Source organism: Euprymna scolopes, chromosome 16, assembly GCF_053919585.1.
Source record: "Euprymna scolopes isolate OS-2025 chromosome 16, ASM5391958v1, whole genome shotgun sequence".
Classification (NCBI taxonomy): domain Eukaryota; kingdom Metazoa; phylum Mollusca; class Cephalopoda; order Sepiida; family Sepiolidae; genus Euprymna; species Euprymna scolopes.
Window position 1 is genome coordinate 4,568,321 of NC_136497.1, and position 16,528 is coordinate 4,584,848.

The 16,528-nt window shown below is 35.2% G+C and overlaps 1 protein-coding gene across 3 annotated transcripts in view; it reads left to right on the forward strand.

Moving 5' to 3' along the window:
* LOC145295828 (TPR repeat-containing protein DDB_G0287407-like) overlaps nucleotides 1–6,634 on the forward strand; it is a 290,573-nt gene extending 283,939 nt beyond the window's left edge. For all 3 annotated transcript variants that reach the window (XM_080141533.1, XM_080141534.1, XM_080141535.1), the window contains 2 exons: nucleotides 675–755; nucleotides 5,076–6,634. In XM_080141533.1, the coding sequence (XP_079997659.1) occupies nucleotides 675–755; nucleotides 5,076–5,942 (948 nt within the window). In that variant the 3' untranslated portion in view covers nucleotides 5,943–6,634. The remainder of the gene's footprint in view (nucleotides 1–674; nucleotides 756–5,075) is intronic.
* Nucleotides 6,635–16,528: the final 9,894 nt, after the last annotated feature.

Sequence of the window (16,528 nt, forward strand, 5' to 3'; positions counted from 1 at the left end):
TCACGGAGTATTGTTGCCATATCGTGGCTGGTACATCTACCTCTCATCTCTCATCTTTAGACAGGATCCAAAAATGAGTCACAAATCTAATAGGTTCCACACCATCGGCCAATCTCTAACCTCTGTCCTATCCTCGCAATGTTGCATCCCTCTGTCGGTTTTACAAATACTTTCATGGAACATGTTCTGATGAACTCATAGTACTTGTGCTTCTTCAATGTAAATACTTGAACTAATCCAAGTTAGCAAAATCCAATCCCTTCATTGTTGAAAGATTTCTACTCTAATAGTTTCTTTTCTCGGACTGCTAGACTTTGGAATTCCGTCTCTGTTTCTTGCTTTCCTGACTGTATTGACATGCAGAAGTTTAAGTGTAATGCGAATAGATATCTTGCTGCTCAACTCCCAACATAGTCCCCTGTAAATATGATTTCTATTTGTAGCTTCTTGCGTCCAAATGACAAGACAAAAGAAAAAATAGGAATTAAAAAGCTAATATAGTGCTATGAACTGGGTGCAAAAAGAATTTTCTCATTTGATCCTGGGCAATGCCAGGTAATCTTCTTTGTCCTCGTTTTATGAGCATATTGTGGGTGATGGATATTGCATAGAACGTAAATCTGAAAAGGTTTTGAGTCATTATTGAAGTAACATTTTTTTTTATCAATTTTCAGTTGAATGACATCGGACATTATGCCGAAGCCCTCATGACGAAAGGTGTGCTTGCTCCCAGGGGCAGCATGGAACAGCTTAAGGTAAGATTTACATTATCGATTTGCTTAACGGAGTATTAGATAAATATAACAAAGTTGTGTTCCTACCTGGGATTTTATTTCTTTGAATATTCAACAGACTTTGTCTTTTTCAAAGGGAATTGTAAAATATATGCGTCAGCTGATCAAGTATGGCACGAGTAAGGCGAAATTGAAACATGGTATTTTTTTCACGATGAACACAAAAGAATAATCAACATATCTAATAGTTTCAGAACGTCTATCACAGCAAAAAAAAAATATGCTTAAAAAAACAACAACTGTTCATTATATAGATACTAGCGGGGGAGTACCCGGCGATGCCCGGGTGTCTTGAGGTAAATCAAAACTCCGGGGGGGGGGGGGGGGTTAAATAAAAAAAATGTTTTGGTAGGTAAGTATGAGAATCGAACCCGTACCTTGAGTTGGAAATTAATGTGTGAAAAAAAAAAAACGGGCGATGTTACCCATTAGGCCACCGCGACATACATACAACATACTCAGGTTTGAACTTATTTATTGAACTATAAAAACAGGCGTGCGCAATAAAAGTTAACTCTGCTGCTTCCATTTGACCTAATTAAGAAGGTCAAATAGAAGTCACACAGCGTTTGGGTTTGTTTACCCAAATTTGACTGTTTTTTACCTCAACAGATGTTGGGGAAGAGGAAAGCAGCTCACAATTGTCCAGATTGACAAGATTGATCAAAGCTGATTGCTTCTGGACGTTTTTCCCGGCGCAATGCCGCGAACACGGCTGTTTGAGTTTAGTTTCACTTTATTTATACTAAAAAGCCCAATCAACACGCGAGAAGCCAAAATAGCAATAATTTTGTAAAAATCGACGTAAATAAATCTATACGCTACACACTTTCCTAATTCCTAGATATTATTATATAGGACCTATATAAACAGTTTTAAGCGATAGTAACGAACCTGGGACCGTGTGCGAGAAAAGCCTTTGCCAGACATACACGAAATGGTCACACACATTTTGCCTTTTATATATATAGATAGAAGAAGAAGATGGCATTTAAATCGTTTGAAAAATAATTTCGGAGTTACTTCCCTTGAACTGTGAATCATTTAACCGAGCATCTTAGTCTAGCAATACACATAGCCTGATAAAACGCTTTGGATAATCACAGATTTCAAGGAGTTTCTACTAAAATAGTCATATTTATAAAACCAAAGCACTTTAAATCTTCAAAATACCACCGTTTTGTTCAGAAATAAATATACTTTCAAATGAATTAGTAAATAATAACATACATTATATATTTTTAGAGTTTTAAGCAAATAAAGTGATAAAAATGTGAACATCATAAAACAGCATTTTCGGTAAGATTTTGTAATGACCCCCCCCCCCCTGATTTGTAAACACTCGTACCATGTTTCTGTTAAGAATTTTTTAATGAAATTTGGAAATTAGCCAAAAGAGATGTCACTATTAAATAAAACAATCTTTTTACTATGTTTATTCGTTGAAAAGATGATTGAACAGTGTTTTCTCTAGTGGTACGTAGCAATTTTAAAACATGATATCTGAAAAAATCATTATGAATTTGAATCAAGACTTCTGTAGTATTAGTAATAGCAGCAGCAGTGATAAGCATGGCGTAAACAGACGTTTTTTTGTTGTTCATTTTTATTCCAGTTCGATTTTTTTTTTTTCTCAATTGAAAATCTGGTTATAAAAAAAAAATTCTTACATGTTTAGTTAGAGCTATTTTGTTATCAACGATACAAATATTTTAAAAAATTGGGTAGTAGTAAATTTTTAAATATTTGATCAAACGAAGATGTGAAATACGATTGTTTTGGTTCACGTGTATGAACGGTTAATACATTTCTAATTTTCGTCCTTTAAAAAAATGTTTTCAGTGAATTATTATCGAATGGAAACTAATCTACTCGATTATTAAAAAATAAAATAAAAAACAATATTTAAATACTTGTAGGATGTGCTCAGTTAAAAAATAAAAACGGTAGAAAAAGACATGAAATGTAATTAAAAATCAAAATAACATTAATTCAAAATTTTTTTACAATTTATCAGCTTTAGCAAAAACTTGTTTCTTTTTTTATATTTAAATAGGTGGGACAAAAATACTTGATATTTTTCCAAGTGTCATATTTTCTTTTAGAGGGACGTCACTTTTTTAAATAACATTTATTTTTGTCTGTTTGTCATAATTCTTGTAAAGTTTCACAATCGGTATCAAACACCCTCTTAAAAAACAAAAAGACTCACTTAATTCTATGTCTAATCCTAGGTACGAGTGGCAAGCCTCCTCCTAAAACCTTTAGCCTTAACAATAATGCTAAGTACAAGTGGCAGAGCTTCCCACTAAACAAACTTCCTCTGTGAGCTCATATAAGTGTAAAAAAAAAAAAAAGTGTAAAAAACGTTTAAAAGGAAAGTGCACATAATTAATAAAAGAATAAATAAATTGGTCAGCTGTCCTAAAATGCTAGGATCGTCTTGAAATGGTGAATTATTTTACATTTATGTGGAACCAACCCCCACTCTAAATTCTAAAATTGTTTGTTTTGTTTCTATCAAGTCTTCAGGATGTTCACACATAATTTTCTTTAGCCCTATCATTAACCCAAAGTCAGAGTGTCAACCTACCCACCTTCTCATAATTGCACAAAGACCCTCTTAAAACCACACATAATCGCCTTTTAGAAAACAAACAAAACACCCAGGATTTATCTATCATAGGAAAAGGGGGGAGGGTAACTGTCCTAAAACGCTCGAATGATTCAAAATGGGAAATCATTTTACATTAAATTCTAAAATAATTTTTTTTATCTTTTATTAAAGTTTTTCAAGTTGTTCACATGCAATTGTCTATAAAGGTAGAATCATATTTTGGAGAGGTGGTCAGATGGGGAGGGGTAACAGAAGGTATTAATCTGCAATAATACCAAAGAAATATTGCAATATATTCATTTTTAACCAATCCTAGATTTCGATTTCAGTTTTTGCACATAAAATGTATTACAATTCAACTTTGAGTTCTCTAACTTCTTTTCTTTTAATGGAGACATGCCATTTTTAAGCAATCGTAGCATATTTATGTGCATTTACTACAGATTATTTGGAAACCATTAATTTCTGGAGATTTTCAATAACATATTCAGATTCCTTGCACAAAAATACACTTATATGGCAAATTTCATTGCTTAGTCTTGTGTTTTAACAAAGATATAGCATTTTTACTGAAAAGGTAGTGCAAAAAATGTGACAAAACGCATATGGTCTTAAAGAGGGAAAATATCCAAACACGCAGAGCATAAGAATGGTCATAACTTCCGTAATTTTAATTGAATTTAAAAAGGTTCTTTCTTAGCTTATCGAACCCTTTCTATATATACCAATATTGAAATATTTTAAGCCATTTAAATTTTTCCATGTGTATTGCTACTTGGTCTAGACTGAAAAATTGGTACAGTTACTCCTCTTGAACTCCTTGAACTGCACTCTTCAATAATATTTATGCACTGACTATGTGTATTTCTCAGTCCATTCACGTTTCGAAACAAATTCAGTTCAATTTTGGCATCTTTTTGTTCTTTCTTTTTGTTTTTGTTGTTTGTTTATTTTTGTTTGATAAACGGGTATTATAAATGGGATAAAAATTTTGTTCTTCTGATGAGGACAGAAAAAAATGAAGTGAAGTATTAGAACAGATACCAAACTCTGCTCTTCTTAAACTTGGAATAAAAGTAAAATCTTTACTTTACGAGGCAGACCGTTAAAAATTTTAGGAATTAGAATCGCGTGTCTCATCTCCTGACATGACCGTTTTTTTTGTTTTTGTTTTTCACAGTGTTATTAGGTTTATTGTGCTATCATATCAGGCTGTCTGAAGATATTGGCTTCTGGTGACTTAAATACACCAAACACTGATGTTGTTTATTTTTCTTTTCCTTTGTGAAACTCAATCATGTTCTTCAAAACCAAAATCAATTTTTCTCTACAAAACAATCAAACCAAACACCATGAATAAGTATTTGAAGATGTAAATAGTTTGAAGCATAACAACTTTTTTCCAAAATTACTGGATTCGATTTTAAATGACCCAAAAACTGTTGAAATGCCATAAAATAAAGCAATCATTCTTGCATTGAGATATGTTTTTGCTGATGCGTTCTACATTCTACTCGGATGTGCTTTTTCATTGTCATTTGCGCTTCGTATTTACATTTTATTTAGTGAGTGTAAAAGTGATGTGTGATCCACGCGTGTAATTATGTTGATTGGCTGTCAAAGAAACCACAATTATTTAATTGTCTCTTTTTTGTTTTTTCCAGTTGTACAACCAAGCCATGGATCTGTGCATGCAGATGTACGGTGAATATCATATCTTGACGTCTCGCCTTTACATCAACATCGGAATTGTCTACGAGGACAACAAAGAATACCGGAAGGCCTACGAATACTTTAAGAAGTGGGCACGTGTCAGCGAGGAAATCCTCGGTCCAGACCATCCGAAAACGCGTCGGGCCAAGGGAGTGCTGCAAGAGACACGTTACCGGCGGATAGCTCAGGAGTTGGACGAATGGGACTACGAACTGCTAAATGATGACGGGGACATGCTGGATGACGATGATGAGGATGACGAGATTGAGAATCCGGATTTCGAGCATTACTACGATGATGCAATCACTCAAGTAACTGAACATCGTAGCGGCAGCACGTACAATGGCAATGTTTTGGACAATAACTGCATGAGCCTTGTGGAAAGCGTTGAGGGTCTTGGCGAGCAAGAGAACCCGGCCGATCTATTCGCATCGGATGACGACGATGAGGAAGAAAACTTAGAGACTCCTGTTAATAATATATTTGTTAATCGGCTAGTACCACGGCCGGAATATCCGTCCGATCTGGAAGAGTCAGATCGGGAACATTCGGACAACGAGAATTTTTTTGATGACAACTGCGAAGATTACGATGAGCAGTATACATTGCTTGTGGATCATATTCCGCCTATAGAGGAATTCAACACACACCAACGTGATGACAACAATGATTATGATGTTGTCAACCTGGCAACCATAGATTATTTGCATGACAACAGATATGCCGATGACACCGACCAGGACACTGATGTTAATGATAGCGATAACGTTTTCTCTGAAGGCTCTGCCGCAAACAACTCTTCAGAAAGCACACGGTAATAGAGATGACAGCTATTAAAAGGAGTACGAAACGGATGAGGCTAAACCAAAATTGTCCAATCTTTGTAAACAAGAGAACCGGAAATTGTTTTGTTTTTGTTTTTAATTCAAGAAAATCAAAGATTCTGTAATTAAAGGAGTTTAAAGAAGACGAAGAAAATTTAGAAAATCTTAATCGGGGAAATTTTTCTTTTTCGCTCAGAACCATAATTTTTTAGTGTAAATTCTGTGAAGATATTTTTTTTCTTTTTTGAGAAAAAAAAATCCTAAAAATAGACTTGTACACTGAGACAGAAAATATCAACACGATAAATTTTTTCTTTTAATTTTTTTTTTATTTATAAAATTTTTTTTCCCCAACTCTCTATGATTTGCAGGTATTAAGTAGTTCCAATGATCCTTTGAAGACCTGGTTGAATTCCTGGTGACAAACTGAAGCATCTGGAGATGTATGTTTTTAAAGAACAAAAACAAAAATTAGATACCTTTTTTTGTTTGCTTTGTTTAAATTGTTGTGTTTTTGTTGTGTTATTTCCTCTTTTTTCCCCCCTTTTCACACACTTAACTTTTTAAAATGAAAAAATACAGTAAAACTGTTTAAAAATTTCTATAAAATAAAAAAATTAAAAAAAAAAAAAACACAAATTCTGGGTCAACGTCTGATAATGTTATTAAATGTCCCCGAAAAACGATTTTTGTTTTTCCAATTTTTTCTTGTGTTTTATTTCTTTAGAAGATTTAATCAACTTTTTTTACTGAGGTTTTTTTATTTGTTCTTTTTTTTTTCTTCAAAAAATATTATTTTGAACATTTTCTGATTAAAAATTGGGTTCCTTTTTCGTTATAATAATGAAAATCGAAAATCTTGAATTTCAAGTAAAACCAATGCTATCTACTTAATTGTCATGTCACTGTAATGAACATATCCAAAAGTTATGAAAAACGATAAGGTAAATAATAAATAATTATTATTGACGATTAGTGAAAATTGAATTTTACAAAAAAGAAACCAGAGAGTTTGAATCGTAATAAAAACATGGTAAATATTTTCTGAAGCTGAAAATCTTTGACCAATTTCGCAAAACTTAATTTTCGCTAATTTTTTTGAAAACTGTTTTTCATTAATAATTAATTTTCGACCTTATCGTTTTTCATAATTTGTTGAAGATTTTCATGATTGTGACCTGACATAAGAGGAGATAACATTAGTTTTAATTGAAATCCAGTATTTTCGATATTTCGAATTTTGTTATTATAACAAAGAAGAACTAAAAATTGTTTTTCATTTTTCATAATTTATGCTTTTTTGTTGTATTTATATTTCTAACATTTTAATGATTTTTTTAAAATTTGTTTTTTACACGTTCGTTTCGATTTCAAAATTTTTTGTATTTAATTTTTTTTAATTTATAAATAAATTATTGCATTTTTTATAATTTTTTTTAAATTTAAAAACAAAGAAAGTATTTGTGTAATTAAAATAATTAAAAAAGTTTAATCCTTTTTTTTTTTACACAAATATCTATCTATTTTTTTAATTTTTTTTTTTGCATTCATTATTTTTAACGATATTGCAAAAGTTCATTGTTCACCTGTTTCATTTTTCAGCAACTATTTTCGGTTTCTGGTTATACAATAACAGTTTCCATGGTGGATGCTTGATTGAGTTTCAAACTCTTGTTTAACTCCATTCTCCCACCATAAAATTTTCTCAGCAAAACATGCTGATCATAATCTGCAACTAGTTCTAAAATATCTATATAAAATAATAATGAATAAACTTTATTATAGCACGAAGCCTATTTTGTACTCTGTCAAGACGAGATAGGCTGTTTTTAGCAGCTCCAGCCCAGATGTGGCAGCAGTACTTCATCCTTGGATGTACTTTCTCTATCTATATAAAAGCTAAGTACGTCCAAGGATGGAATACTGCTGCCATATTTGGGCAGGAGCTGCTAAAAACAGCCTATCCTGCCTTGACAGAGTACAAAATAGACTTCGTGGCTTAGTAGGGGATGCCCTTTTCTCTACCCTGCAACCTCTCTCCCACAGAAGAGACGTTGCAAGCCTATCCTTGTTTTATCGTTATTTCCATGGCAGGTGCTCGTCTGAACTCCAATCTCTAGTCCCCCCTCGTCAATCTTTCACGAAAAACACCCGTCTAGCTGAATCCCTCTTTATCTGTGCCTAAATCAAAACATGGATTCCATGAACAAAGCTTCTTTCTTAGAACTGCACGCCTGTGGAACTCTCTTCCATCTGCCTGCTTCCCACCTGATTACAACTTGGATGTCTTCAAGTCTAACGTTAACAAATTCCTAATGAACCGCCCCCTTAAGTAAACACTTCATCAAATCTCCACACTAACGTACTGTACTTGCAATAACCCTTATCCCTGAGTGGCTTCCGGGCCTTGATAAGTGGTGATCAATATGTAAAAAAAAAAAAAAAAAAAAACTTGGCTTTTATAGAGATAGAGAATTGCATCAGTAGTGAGATCTCTTCTGGAGCGGTAGAAGGATCCCACCATTTTCCCAGCGACCTGGGCAACAGACTTGATGTACGTGTTCCATTTCAGATCAGGAGTAAAGGTCAATCCCAGAAGCTTGTCAATACATGGAGCCTCCCCAAGATGAGAGTCATCCATTTCAATTGATGCCTGATGGGGATCACAGCGTTGATGATGTAAAGATAGGAGCTTGGTTTTAGATGCATTAAAGGTAACCCTCTACCTCTTCCCCCCCCCCCTCTGTACCATGCACTCAAGATCAGAGAAGAGAGAATCAGAGAGGACTTTATTTTTCTTCCTTTGAAGATTGTAATGCTGGGTATGGGGCAGCCAAACCAGCTGCCAACATTGCCCCGCTTTTTTATTGAAACCAACCGAGAGCTCTTTTTAGTATCCTCGCTGTTCCCTTAAGTGCAATTGTCTGGATCTCTTTTGCACTTGGTTCACCAGGAATATTAGTTAGGTAGGACTTCAGGTTCTTCTTCATAAGTCCTGTGGCACCCATGATAACTGGTATGATCGATATCCCCTTTAGGTTCCAGTTTCTTTTCATATCATACATGAGACCTTGGTATTTGGTCTGTTTCTCTCTTTCAGCTCTGTTAAGACCACCATCATTAGGAACACTCACTTCAATCAAGGTTGCAACTCTCTCTGACTTATTCCATATAACTATGTCAGGTTTCACAGCAGCATTTTCAAGGTAGGTGGCTGTAGGGATTACATGGTCGTAATGTATGGTATATAAATCATTTCCAACTGTTTTTTCAGGTTGATGTTCCCAGGACTTGCTGCTACACTGGATGTTTAATTTTTTACAGATGATCCAGTGGAGGTACTTGCATACTCCATCATGTCTTGCTGTATAGTAGCCGTCCCCTAGAAGAACTTTGCAACTTGATATCAGATGACCAACACTTTCCAATTCTGTGTGGCAGAATCTGCATTTATTGTCATTACTGATCCCTGCCATCTTCTTGAATGCATTGGTCATCAATCCCTGATCTTGGGCAGCCATTATGACCCTTTCCTGATCGTGGTGGAGGGATCCTCTTTTGTCATTTATGGCCTTTGATGTGTTGCCATAGATGGTTGTGTCATCAGCAAAAATGTCAACGAATGATTTAAGTATGTGGTTTGGGAGATCATTGATATAGATCAGGAAGAGAGTTCGGCTCAGCATGGACCCCTGGGGGACTCCGGCATTAATACTGAGGACCTCTGATTTCTGCCCATCAACCACTACTCTTATGAGACTATCAGAGGAAAATGATTTAATAATTGAGAAAACATTTCCAGTTATACCGTAGCTGGAAATCTTGTGAAGTACGCCCTTATGCCATACCTTATCAAAGGCCTTTGATATGTCAAGAGCAATTGCCCTAGAATGGAAGCCTTTGTCAAGAGATTCAATAATCCTATGAGATATAACTGTTACCACATCTGCTTTAGATCTAGCAGAACGGAAACCATATTGCATGTCACTAAGAAGGTTATTTCTGCTGTGGTGGTTGACTACTTCTCTATTTAATATAGATTCCAGCAGCTTACTCATGACACAGGAGACTTATTGGTCTATACTGAGAGGGAGATGACTTATCACCTAGATTCTTAAATACAGGGCATACTGAGGAGGTTTTCCAGGGTGTTGGAAAGCACTTCTCCTTAAGACAATGCTTAAACAGTTTTGTAAGTATGGGGGCAAGTTCTAGTTGAAGCTTTTTCAACACTATAATTGGAATGCCATCTGGGCCAGTTGCTTTACTGGAATCAAGGTTGTTGATTAGTTTGGCGAGCTCACGCACAGATATTTGTATGCTGCATAGTGTGTTGTCTGTTATAGGAGGAAATACAGGGAGTTAATGGCCTTCGTCGCATAGGTTAGAATTAGCTGCAAAGTTCTTGGCAAATAGTTTGACCTTGTCTGATGCTGACGAGATGACCTCAGGTACATTGATGATAGTTGGGATAAAACGCACGCTTCTGTTCAGGATCCTGTTTGCAATTTGCCAAAACTGGTTGGAACCAAGCCGCTGCTCAGCTACTTTGGATTTAACAGACTGAGCATATAGCTCTCTTGCATGTTTTATTACTCTTTTACAGTGGTTGCTGGCAGTCCTGAAAGCAGCTTTAGTCTCAGTACATCTATTATGTTGGTAGCTATGGAAAAAGTGATTTCTGTGCGCAATGGCAGCAGCACATTCTGGGGAGAACCATGGCTGGCTGTTAGGTTTTTATTGGAATTTTTTGGATGGTATGAATTGGTCTATGCCTACAATTAACCATTCGGTCAGGTCTGATACTATAGAGGACACATCCTTTTTAAACATGGAATGCAGAGGTACATCAGATATGAATGTACGGAAGCTATCCCAGTCAGCCACAGAGTATCGATATACAGTATGGTGAAGAGGTACGTCTGAAAACTTATTACATTTTATTTTTATCTTAACTGATACAATGAAGTGGTCAGAGGATCCCAGGGGAGATAGAACGGCACATGAACATAGCTCAGGGGAAGTTGTGAGAAAAAGGTCTAGAAGGCTTGCATACTGACCCGTAGTATCGGGCACACGGGTGGGTTCGTGAACAATCTGAGTGAGGTCATAGGCAATGGCAAAATCATGACAGAACCACCCCTCATCATCTGTCTTATTTGAAGGGGCAGCCATTCCACATTATGGACATTGAAGTCACCGCAAATGTGAATGTTAGCCGAAGGATGAGCAGACAGGATGTGCTCAATTTTCTCAGATATACTCTTAAAGATAGTAACCCCACTGTTGTGGGGGCAATAGAGGGCAAATATAAATGCGGTGGTGTAAGCAAGTGCAACCCGGAAGCACATATAAGGTAAATTAGGGGTTTATCTGGAGATATCCCTATCACACGGTAAGCCATCTTTAATGTAGGCACATATTCCATACCCATAGCGATCTTGGGGGTCAGATTTAGATGTTAAGTTAGAGTATCCTTTAATTATGAACTCATCTAGGGAAGTGGTCGGCCGTATGTCGGTTTCGCTTAGAAAGAATATGTCCGGTTTTGTCTCCTGTAATTGGGTTTTAACCTCTGGAAAGTTGGAACGTAGACCCCTGATTTTGGAGGAGGAGATATGGTAGTAGGGGTCTACATTGGAGGATGGGGTTCTAGGTTTATTCCATGAACAAACTTCTTTCTTAGAACTGCATGCCTGTGGAACTCTCTTCCGTTTGCCTGTTTTTCAGCTGATTACAATTTGGTTGTCTTCAAGTCTAATGTTAACAAATTCTTGAACTGTCCCATTAAGTAATTCAATTTACCAAATTTCCACTACTAACGATTACTATATCACCCCATTAACTACTATACACTCAGTAACCCTTATCCTCGAGTGGCCTTCATGCCTTGATAAGTGGTGATCCCCCTACGTAAAAAAAAAAAATCTAAATGAATTAATTTTATTATTATGAAAAAGTTATAAAACAGATGTTTAAATGAATTAAATTTAATATCATAAAATAGATTGAAAATAGAGATATCTAATTAACTTTATTACACTAAACTGATTTCATTACGTGATGTTCGTCATCTCATTCAAAAATGCGGGTGAATACTGGTATGCAAACGTATCTTAGTCGTCCTGTACAAATAACAAACGTAAGGAATATTTACATTGTTTTATTTTAATAACTTTCATTGAGAAAATAAGATTTTTATCAGCAAGCTCATATTTAGCTTAATGAGTTTATCATTTAGAAAAATCTTCTTTTTCCAAATGATAAGCTTGAAATCACCATGATTATCTTGTTAAAAACAAAATGAAAACATTTTTTTAATTAAAAAAAAATAATCAAAGGATTTCATTATTTTTATTTCTTGAAGCATAGTTTTCCTTATGACTACAACACGGTCATCTTTAAGTCTAATGTCAACAAATATTGGTTGTATAATTTCCAATAAGTTCATCTTTTTTAGGCAAGGTTCAAAGGATCCAAACCTATTAAGGCCCACACTATCAACCAAACTCTAACCTCTGTCCCATCACCAAAATGGTGTATCCCTGTTTCCAAATATTTCAATGAAATGTGCTCCAATGAAACTCTTCTTCATTTGTGTACTTAAAACCAAAGAAAATTCCCATTAAATTTCTACCTGTAGAACATACTTTCTTTTATGACTACAACATGGTCATCTTCAAGCCCAATGTCAACAAATATTTCTCACATTAAATTAAGTCTCAATCCGTTCCTTGTGTATCATGTAACTGAAAACTAACCATTAACCTCGAGTGGCTTTTTGTCAATAAATCATGGCCTACTAATATTTAAAACAATTTCTATTTTAGAGATTTTACATGTTAAAAAAAAATCATTAAACGCACTAACATACAACATTATGAATTCTCACTGATGACTTAAAAAAAGGGAATTTTTTAAATGCAATTCTTTCTGTGTATACCATATATGGTCATACAGTTTAGCATTCTTGGATGATTTATCAGCTGACAGCAGTTTTGAGATTTTCAAAAAGTATTGAGATTATTCTTCTATTCTGTAAACATCCAGGGATGATTTTTGAAACCTGGTGATGCCACAAAATTGGTCTCATTTGTTGTTGTTCATATTTGTGAGAGAGACACTTCTATATATATGAGAGACAGGGTACATGTTACTACAATAACCAACGGCATGTAATACACAATAAGAGGAGATTTGATATATAGATAGACCGAGAGTGCATTTGACATTTACGTTGACAGTTGTACATTTTTATAAACACAAAGTTCATATTAATATTTATGAATATCTTGATAGATAGACCGAGAGATAGTGCGTTTGACATTTACGTTTTCACAGTTGTGCATATAATATAAACACGTTACCTTTCTCGTTGTAATGATGAACACAGAAGACACAGATACAAAACCACATGATGATACGTTTATTTCTTCTTCGACCGGTCGGACATGATTTTGTATTTCAGGGATTCAAAGTTGTTACATGGTTATCTCTAAAACCACCTCGCTTCTAGAGGGTGCCGAGAATCGTTCTGAACCTCTCTGCTCCTCTGATCTGACTGATCTAACTCAAACTCTTTCCTATATTGAGAAATCATATGTATGTCTGGTCAACGTGATTATAACTCACGTGTTATCAACATGCGTGATTTACACATTAGTGAAACCATTTCTGACGACCAGGAAATTTCCCATTCTCTTTGTTGTTTTACAAAGGAATTTAACCTACTTGTCTAATTCTGTAACCAATTTTTTATAATGCATTCTTTCTAAGAATGTGAATAGTTTCCAGCCAAATTTGTATTTATTAAATATTTTAACAGGATCAACCATTTATTTATAATAACATTCTGTGTTTATTTTAACTTATGATTGGAATTTTCAATTCCAAATCTAGCTTCGCAAGTTCGAATCCCTGACTATCCTATTTCATATTTACATTTAACTAATTCCCTATTTTTTACTTACATGAAAAGGGGACAGCCCTTTATCATGTAACATTTAGAATGAAGGATGGACAATATTATCACGAGGTGTGCATTCACACTGGGCATCCATAAATGTCAAGTTCATCCGAACTTACTGAAGTTTTCAATATAATCATCTTCATCTTTTTATTTTTCTTCAGAAGCTACTTTAGCCAAAGTTAATTGGCTAGGCCATTCAAATAAGGCTATTTTAGAAGACAAGGGAAGTAACCCACCAATATCAACACTATTATAGGTAGGAGGAAAACAGTCAGCAGGGAGAGAGTTCCACAAGCGTGCAGTTCTAAGAAAGAATCTACTCGAATCAGAAGCTGTATTACAAAAAGTTATCAAAACAGTAAATTGATGAAGACAACTAGACCGACGATTCAAATGAGCTGATACAAAAGAAGCAGGGAACAGATCAGACAATTCTCTATCCAAGCATTGAACTTAGGCATATCTACTCTCATTGAAATAGATTATTTTAAATATGAAGTCGACTGCTTGAAATATAAACACCCGAATTGTCAACCATGTGTCGCTTAAAATGCTTTGTAGTCGATAAAAGAAAAGACGCACAGACCTTCTTAACTGGTAAATATCTCCGGCAAGAAATTGTCTTGATTTCAGATTGCGTATTGCTTCTATATTTCTTTTCAGCCTAATTGCCATTACTCAGTTTTTAATTTAATTCATGCCTGGCCAAGTAAATGTTGTAAAATCTAAACGTGACGACGTTCAAAATCTATTCAAAATATATAAGCAGAATATTGGTTTCTTTCCTTCTCCTTAAAAAAGAAGAGGAAGCTCCTACTAGACGACCCCAAATGTAAAGTGAGCCCCCCCCCACTCCAATAACCTGGGATAGAAAGAGTAGAACTCCTTAGCGTCATTTGCATGGTGGCCGAAGAACCCACACCCCGAAGATGTAATTTTAGCTAAGTACATTTTTTCCTTGCACACTTTATTTTATTTTTTATTTTTTTTATTTTTTAAGCCAAACAAATCTAACCCTCTTTTTTAATTTTTTTTTTTTTCGTTTGTGCTCATATCATTCTATGTAATTTTTTTTTATTCTTATTTCTCACACATCTTGACCATTCTTGATTCACTTATTTTAAAACAATTTCCTCACAAATTTTTCTTTCTTTTTACCATGTCACATCGACGTAGGAGTGGGGAGGGGGAATCCCTATTTAGCTTATTTTGATGACAGAAGAACTTTATTTAAGTACGATACTTAATATTAACAGCCATGGTAAGATGCAAAAAAAAAAAAAAAAAAAAGGGCCACCCAATTTAACTTTCACTATTCGTAACTGAAATCTGCAGTATCTTAGCTGTGATACTAGGGCTATTTTTCCTGAGTGAATGCTATGTCTGTGCGTGACCTTAATGTCTGCCTATAAATACAGAATACAAATTCCGAATCGCCATGAACTAGTTCTTGTAACTGGAAAAAAACACCTAACTGCCAGCTACGAAATCCCAATATACATTTTACCTCCAAGACGATTACCTCTGTCTAACCTGCATCCGCAAAAAAAAAAAAAAAAAAAAAAAAAAACCTTACCTGCCACTCTAATGGAGATCTGTTTCTTGTAAATTTTTTTTTTTTACATAGGCGTCACCACTTATCAAGGCCGATAGGCCACTCAAGGATAAGGGTTAAAGACTGTAGAGTAGTCAAAAGGACAATATAGTAATCGATAGTAATGGAAGTTCGGTAAATTTGTTAACTTAAGTGAAACGGCTCATCAGAAACTTGTTCACGTTGGACTTGAGGACAACCATATTATAGAAAGCTGGAAAGCAGGAAAATGGAAGACAATTCCACAGGCATGCAGTTCTAAGAAAGAAGCTGTGATCATGGAATCTATGTTTAGGTTTAGGCACAGATAAAGAGTGGGGAAAATTATTGATAGTGTTTTCAGCTAGTCTAGTGTTTCTTGTGAAAGTTTGGCGAAGGGGGACCATAGATTGAAGCTCAGTCGAACACTTTCCATGAAAATAACGATAAAGCAGAGACAAACTCGCAACATCTCTTCTGTGAGATAGAGGTTGCAGCGAAGAGAAAAGGACATCTCCCACCAGGCCACGAAGTCTATTTTGAACCCTATCAAGGCAGGACAAGTCTTTTCTAGCAGCTCCTGCCCATATGTGGCAACAGTACTCCATCCTTGGACATATCTGGCTCTTATATAGATAGAGAATTGCATCAGCAGTGAGATATCTACTGGATCGATAGAAGGATCCGACCCTTTTTCCAGCAGCCTTGGCAACAGATTTGATGTACGTATTCCATTTCAGATCAGGAGTAAAGGTAAAGTCCAGAAGCCTGTCAAAACTTGAGGCCTCCCCAAGACGAGAGCCATTCATTTTAATTGATGCCAGATGGGGATAAGAACGTTGATGATGTAAAGATAGAAGCTTGGTTTTAGATGCATTAAAGGTAACCAGCCACTCCTTTCCCCATTGTACAACGTGATCAAGATCAGAGGAGAGAGAATCGGAGAAAACTTGGTCGTTTACTGTCTTAGATGTGCTACCATAGATGGTAGTGTCGTCAGCAAAAATGTCTACAAATGATGTAAGAATGTGATTTGGA